The sequence below is a fragment of the Lepidochelys kempii genome, chromosome 1, assembly GCF_965140265.1.
Source record: "Lepidochelys kempii isolate rLepKem1 chromosome 1, rLepKem1.hap2, whole genome shotgun sequence".
NCBI classification, from domain to species: Eukaryota; Metazoa; Chordata; order Testudines; family Cheloniidae; genus Lepidochelys; species Lepidochelys kempii.
The window spans coordinates 294,783,829-294,791,780 of NC_133256.1; the positions used below are offsets into that span (position 1 = coordinate 294,783,829).

Here is a 7,952-nt window from a genome sequence, read left to right on the forward strand (position 1 = left end):
ACGGCATCAATACTTGTAAAAGCTTGCAGCAATTTAGGAAAAGAAGTTAGAAGTTTGATGGGGAAGAAGGGTAGTCAGAGAGTCACGTATCCTAAACCAATCAGTAATACCATATGTTGCTTACTCTTAAACATCGGTACTTTTGTCACGTGGTGATAAATGAATCAACTTTTATTATAAAAATATACTTTATTTAAAGTCTATGTATGTCTTGTATGAAGACTCAGCTAATTTATTGATGTTTAGCTTCAATGACAATATGTACACCTGAAAATATATGAACTATTTAAATAGCAGTTTGACATACTGTAGTAACTACAGAAACTGATTTACACACTACCACTGAAATCCACTCTACCTGGTGTGTCAAACCCACATTCACACATTATGCCTTACTTAATATTTCAACTGTGTAGGTTAACAGTGTAAAATAAATAATTGGCAAAGCCATTCAAAACTAGTTTTCTTTGTTAATAATTTACTATTACTGCAAATGTCATAAAACCTTTATAAATTATTTTGTTCGATCTTTGCAGACAACATGTAGCTTTAATTCTGAAAATTGCCTGTCAGAGATTAAAACTCAACAACTATTTCCTGGCCAAATCCTACATTTAAGAATTTTTAAGTAGCTTTGTACTTTATTGGAGTCTCTCCTGAAGCAGTGAATAAACTCATAGTCACTCATCAAATTTGCTTCATTACTAATGGATAAACCAGCTGCTTCTGATGATCCCATTCCATTCAATGAATTGCTGATGATCCCCATCGACTGCATCTGAATTGAAAACAGAATATGTATGACTGTAACTTGTCAATAGGTGTAAATGTGCATAGAACCAAAATGCTCATGTTGAAGCTAACAAAATCAGGGTTTATAGAACACCACTAGTGAAATCATCAGCTAACGTAGACTGCTCACCTCCAGGTTTTTTATGCAAGTACTGAAAAAATATGTGCAAAGTTCTCTAAAGAAAGGCTGGTATTGCATTTCCTGCTATCCAGGGACTACATAAGATTCTTACTAGCCTGAAGTGGTCTCATATTATTTCAAGAAATTCTGCCTCTGGAAGCAGAACTTTGGCAATGCTATCAACATAACACCCTTTGAACATGGAGTAGGTAAAGGCTACTCTTCAGTATGGCTGCCCCATCTCAAGATAGTACAGTGGATCAGTTTTCTTCAGACTTGTAGCTTTATTTAACAAGCTTCATTTAGTAAGGTGCTAGGCCTTCTAGCAGGTGCTGAGCATCCGCAAGAGCTGTTAATGTCAATGCAAGATAAGCACCTCTTAGAAGGACTGGCCCCCGGGCAAGATCAAGCCCAGACTCAGTGTAATATGGAAAAATACTGTCACATGACACTGTTTATGCAACAAGTAGTTTCAATTTGATATTGTTTCCTTCTTATACTTTACTATTTGTGAAACCTTGGTAGCACGTACATAACTGCCGTTCCCTGAGCCTCTCATCCAAGAATTTCCCCAAAACATGCTGTAGAAATGGGCCTGAGCTACAAACCTGGATACAAATATCCTGAACTTGGGCGAAGTTTGAATCTGTTTTTGAATTTTATGTTTGGCCCCAAGTCTATGATTAACTAAACAAAAATCTAGATATTAAATGCCCCTGAATTCTGGGGAAGTTCTAATCCATATTCATAGCCAAACTGAAGATTGGGCTTCTCCGTTTATAGCTCTGTCCTGTGAAGTGCTGTTCAATTTCACTTCAGTGGTGGCTGCATTTCAGTGGATGAAATGACTCCTCTGCTGTATATGCTGAGTTCTATGTCAGTTTCAATTTGTATCTTACGGTGGTGAGATATTAAGGGGTTTTCTTATTTTTTAAACTGTTTAGTGGGATGTCTGCATGGGAACAAACATGTTAATTGTCAGAGACATAAAGAAAATAGGCCTGATTCTATATTCCTTGTTCAGTCACAGCTCCAGCTGAGTTTAGTGAGAGTTGTGAGTGCACATGGAATACAAGATCAGGCCCACTATCTGGCAATTAAAAGTGAGAGAGCTGCAAATATAATCTGAATCCACAATGTACATTTACCAGAAGGCATTTGTCTCGGGGCTTTAAAGTGGTTATGAAAGTAGCTAGGGGTGGAATCCAGAAAGGGGCTTAGGTGTTGTGACATTCAGTGTTGCAATGCCTAACTTTTAGGCCCCTAGCAAATCTCAGGAACAACTCCGCAATCCACAACGCTGAGTTAGGTGTCCAGGCTTCTTAGACAATGAATAGGGAGAGAAAGCCACCTAAGAATGAGATCCACAAAAGCCAGCATGGTAGGCAGGAAGCCGCCTAAGCTAGCCAATAGGAGATGCTGACATGCTAAGATCCTGCTCCTTTCTCAGAGATAAGTGCCTCAGTCCAGGATGCTGGGAAGTGCCTAGCTCTGCTAGCTATCCATGAACAGGAACCCTGTCCCTGGCTTAGGCACCCATGTAGTTTCTTGCCAGAAGGAGTTCGGTGCTGGCCTTGTACCACACAAAACATCCAGAGAAGGAAATGGTGCTGGGACCCACCTGATCACTTTTAGTCCAGTACTCAACTGAGATGTGGGGGAGACAGGTTCAATTACCCCCACTCTGGCAGGCAGGGAAAAGACTGGAAGTGGGGTCTCTTACCGCTCAAGAGTATGCTCTAACCACTGACCTATTGGATAGTCTGATGTGGGGCTCCCTCAGCCTCTCCTGCTGAAGCTGTTCCACTGTGAACACTTATGCTAAGGTTATATCTTGGTAACTGAGAGCGGAATTTGGCCTCGAAGACCCTTTGGTGTTTCAGTATAATTGATATTAGAAAAAATTAGGTTGAAAATCTTGCCTTCTCTGTTACTTTCTCCATTCCAGTCTTCAACTCATGCACCATACTGCTGATTTGCTTTGCTTTGCTCAGGCTATCACTAGAGAATTCTTGATGATGACCAATATTCTGGTCAAAGTGGGAAAGTGGTTCCTTCCAGGCTTGCAAGAGTCTCAGTATCAAGTGAGTTAGTTCTTCTCTCTTGAAAACAAAATATGAAAGAACTTTCTTATTAGCTTGCATCAAAGCATATGAACAGTGATGTTTTCATTGGGCATAGTATACTTAAACAGGTACTAACACTTAATTTCTATGCATACAATTCATAACTAACTTGCAAATATTTAGAAAATAACAGTTTCATGGGCTTCTTTTCTCTAGTTGTACATTTGTATGAACAAAAAACCAAAATGACTTTGCACATGCAACTTCTTCCCAAATTGCTTAGGATCTCGTTCTGTAATGTCTTAAAATGCATCCAAGTGGTGGTACTTCATTAAATAATGCTAAATTGAAATCAAATGCTAAACTGCCAAGTTGTTAGATGGAAAAAGTCTTGAGGGAAAACTTTCAGAAGTGCCGAAGGCCCAGGTCCACAAAGGGACTTGGGCGTTGCAATACCGAGCACTGCTGCTCTTAACTTTTAGGTGCCTAGAAAATCACAGGAACACCACTGAGATCCACAAAGCCTGAGTTAGGTGCCTAGCTCCCCACACAATGAATGGGGAGAGATAGCTGCCTGAGGGCTGATCTACATTGGGAGCTTACATCAGCATAGCGACTTCTCTTGGGGAGTGAAAATCCACACCCATGAGAAATGTAGCTATGCCTTCCTAACCCTCAGTGTAGACAGCACTAGGTCAATGGAAGAATTCTTCCATCGACCTAGCTACTGCCTCTTAGGGAGGTAGATTGCCTATGTCAATAGGAGAAAACCCCCCCCCCCACCTTTGGCATAGGTAGGGTCTATGAAGTGCTGCTGAGGCATAGCTGTAGCTGTTTTGCTATTGAGGTATAAGCGTAGTCTGCAATCCACAAAAGCCAGCATGCTAGGTGGAGAGCCACCTAAACTAGCCAATGGAGAGCCTAATGAGAGGGGTGTGTGATGAGCCTGGCCCCTCTCAGGAAGATAGGTGCCTATCTGTGCTTAACAATTTACAAAGGAAAACCCCTCTTCTGGAATCAGGCAGCTTAGACATCTAAGGAGTTTCTGGTGGGAATGAATTAGGCACCTGCCTCACTCCACACAAAACACCCAGAGAAGGAGTTGCTGGTTCCTACTGTCTAACTTTTAGCTCAGTGGTTGGAGCATTCCTTTCGGATGAGGGAGATGCAGCTTCAGTTCCCCCTCTATCTGAGTGGGGATGTGAACAGGAAGCTTCCACCTCTGAGCATTCTAACCACTGAGCTATGGGATAGTTTGATGTGGGGGCTCACTCGGTCTCTCCTTTTGAAGTTCTTCCACTGTGGCTAACTAATGAAAGAGTGATTGGAGCAGGGGGACTAGATTCTGGGTCTCCCACCTTCGAGGTAGGTGCCCTAATCTCTAGACTACAAAGTCTCTCTCTCTGTGGCACAGTTACATTTCCACTGTGGATAAATACTTAAATAGTCATTGGGCCAGAGAGCATGAGAATGACTCTGGTTTAGTGGTTAGGGCACTACCTGGTAGGTGGGAGACACAGGTGCAGTTACCTTGTTCCAATCACTCTTTCATTAGTTAAAACTATTCCACTTGGCTAACAAGAGAGATTGAGGGAGCCCAACATCAGAATATCATGTAACTCAGTGGTTAGAGCTCTCCCCTGAGAGGTGGGAGACCTTCCTGGTCAAATTTTTTACTACCTCTCAGGCAGAGTGGAATTGAAGCTGGGTCTCCCACATCCCAGGTCAGGAGTGACCAACCTGTGCTTGAGAAGGAACCAGAATTTACCAATCTGCATTGCCAAAGAGCCACAGTAACACAGCAGCGGCCCCCTGTCAGCTCTCCCACCCAGAGTCTCCCACCCGCCAGCACCTAATCCTCCATCCCTGTGCCTGCCACGATCAGCTGTTTTGTGGTGTGCAGGAAACTGGGAGTGGGAGGGGAGGAGGAGCAAGGGCTCAGCAGACTGAGGGGAAGGGGCAGAGGCCTGGGGGAAAGGAGTGGAGTGGGGGCCAGGGCCTGAGCAGTGAGCACACTCTGGCACATTGGAAAGTTGGCACCTGTAGCTCCAGCCCTGGAGTTGGCACCTATGCAAGGAGCTGCATATTAACCTCTGAAGAGCAGCATGTGGCTCCGGAGCCACAGGTTGGCCACCCCTGCCCCAGATGAATGCTCTAACCACTGGGCTAAAAGTTGGAAACCCCTCCACTTGTGAGATTTTTGAAGTGGACCCCATGCAGTAGGCAGCCTCCGAGCACACCTTAGGTGTCCAAATGCCTTTGTCCCCCTGGTTCATGGATTGCTCCAGAGCTTATGCAGGAGATATGCCTCTGGATGCATAGGGAGGCAGCCATGCGCATGCTCAGAGGCAGGAACTTATGTACCTAGGGAATTTTTATGCTGAAAAACGTAGGCACCAAGTGAGTATAGGTACCTATAGGGTTTGGCGGGAGTTTTGTGGATTGCAATGGAGTCAAAACTGGGATTTAGGCACCTAAATACCTTTGGATCTGGATATATGTGACTTAGACTTAGGAGCCTGTCTCTGACTTTCCATGAGCTTTAAGCTCCTAAATGCCTAAATTGCTTTTGAAAATGGCACTTAGATTCCCAAGTCCCTTAGCTGCTTTTGAAAATTTTATCCTTTCTAAGCACATCTGTTTTCACTTGCAAAGAAAGAGAAAAATCACAGGAAGAGCATTTCCCCATTATTTTAACCATCAAAACCAAAGAGAAACGTTGCGAAATAACATTTTTGTAGATTTCTTTTCTCCCATTTTTTCTTTTTATCCATCCCTCTTTTACAATATTTTTCACCTTGTCTTTGTGCCTTTGGCTTTTCAATGACTGCTTTTTGTCACTACTTTTAAAATACTGATTACTTTCCTTAGCTTTGAGCTCCTACAGTTTCTTTGCTTGATTTCTGTTCCTCACTATATTTTTTTCTTTGACACATTTCTGTTTAAAAATGTTGGCTTCTCTTCCCCCCCCCCCCATGGTTCTCTCATAATGGCTTTCTAAATTTTTACAATGGCACTGGTTAATCGAATTTATTTGTAGAGTTCACAGCTACTTCCTAGATTTGTCTTTCATTGTGCCAGAGTAAATTAAAGGGAAAATGTATCCCTGTCTTTCCTTGGGGATGTTTGACCTTTGTTTAAGTATTTCAGTGCCTTTTTTATAACTAATGAATGTGAATTAATCTTATAGAGACTCACAAACATTATTTCTTACAATCAGAAGGAAATTGGGATTCGTTCTGAGATCTCAAATTCATCAGCTACCCTGCTTACACTCTCCAAATATGTAGGATGCAAGAACTTTAAAGAGGAAGCATCAGCTATAACTAAGGCTATGATTTTGTCACGGAGGTCATGGAAGCCACAGAATCCACGACTTCCAAAGACCTCCATGATTTCAGCCCTGGCGGCTAGGAGTTGCAGGGTCCTGCCGCCTCCTGCAGTGGCAGGGAGCTGTAAGGTACCCCGCCACCCGAGGCACCGGGGGTACCCACAGCTCCCCGCCGCTGCAGGCAGGGGGGTACCCGACAGCTCCCCAGCTGCTGCCATGGGGCAGGAGGACCCTGGGAGCTCCCCTCCGCTGCTGGGGGCAGGGGGACCCTGGGAGCTCTGAATCCCCCTGGATGGTGGGGGCCCTAGAGCTCCCAGCCACCCTGCAGCTGCCCAGTCCCTTCCCATTTTATCATGGATATTTTTAGTAAGAGTCAGAGACAGATGAGGGGCTTCTGTGACATTTTTTTATTGCCTGTCACCTGTCCCTGACTTTTACTAAAAATATCTATGACAAAACTCTTAGCCATATCTATAACATTCCAATGGTACAAAATCCCCCTGGCTGGGACTATGCTGAGAATTCACCTACTAGCCACGTGGGGCTCCCTACCAGCAGGTTCTGAGCGTTTTCCACTTCCTTTGAAGCCTGTGGGAGTGGAGGGTGCTCAGCACTTTGCAGGATCGTGCCTGCCTCTTCAGTGACAATATTCCTTCCTTCCCTCCTTAGATAATAACTTCAATCTGGCACAGCTCAGTTTGACAAACCGTCCCCTTAAGTTTCCCCATACAAACAGTGACCGTATCTGACATCACTGCATGTCATATCAAATCCAGTGCAAGCTTATAAGGCCTTACCGGTATTTTTTGAACATACTCCTTGCCATTAGGCGTTAGCATCCTTGAGGTGTGGCATTTACCTGTCCATTTGCCCAACTCGTTTCCATTGGGTAGAAAGTTTTTTTCCTGGGGGGGAAAAACCAACACACATATTGTAGAACTGTAGCTGGAACGCTGGTGGTTTTCAATAGCTATTTTGTCACCTTGCACATTTCCTTTTACCAAACCCCCACATCCCAGTGAAAACGCGGAAATACAGCGGGATAACTCGTGAGCAGACCCTAGCCCACGGAGCTACTATGTCACACGTGGTGTGAGTAAATAAATGCTGAGCATCGGACAGTGCCCAGACTTTCCTGCTGCTCCCGTAGCTGATCAGCGATACAGAACGGAGACAGCGAGCAATGGACCGACCGCGTACCCAGCCCAGGGTTTTAAACAGTCGGGAGGAGAGAGGAAGCCAGATGCTCTGGCGAACATGCCCTGAGGACGGAGATCGCCCCGTGCCCAGCGGAGGCGAGCCCTAGGAGAACAGGGGAGCCTGGGGCGCGGCGGGGCGGGGCACTCACCAAGTCCAAGTAGAGCGCCGTGGAGAGGCTGTGGAGCCTGTCCGAGTGCTGGATCACCCGGTCGAAAAGATCAGACACGGACAAGAAGCGGCAGCCCGAGTCTCCCTGCCGGGCGCAAATTGCCACGGAAGCGGCTCCGGGCGGCTTCCCCAGCAGCCAGAGCAGGGCGCACAGCCAGGCGTAACCTGCCAAGAGCGGATGGCTCAAGACCAGCCCGCTGCTCCGCGGGCACCGCTGTGGCGCCGCCTGGCGCCGGGCCGGGGCCCGCTGCTTACCTTGGCGCGCGGCGCCCAT

At 45.4% G+C, this 7,952-nt stretch overlaps 1 protein-coding gene across 1 annotated transcript; it reads right to left on the reverse strand.

Annotated features, from left to right (window-relative positions):
* Positions 1–569: 569 nt before the first annotated feature.
* LOC140906816 (prolactin-like) lies at positions 570–7,952 on the reverse strand. The gene is made up of 4 exons (XM_073331525.1): positions 7,659–7,952; positions 7,108–7,215; positions 2,836–3,015; positions 570–778 (listed from the first exon to the last, which is right to left on the reverse strand). The coding sequence occupies exons 1-4, from the start codon at positions 7,950–7,952 to the stop codon at positions 584–586; spliced, it is 777 nt and encodes a 258-aa protein (XP_073187626.1). The 3' UTR covers positions 570–583.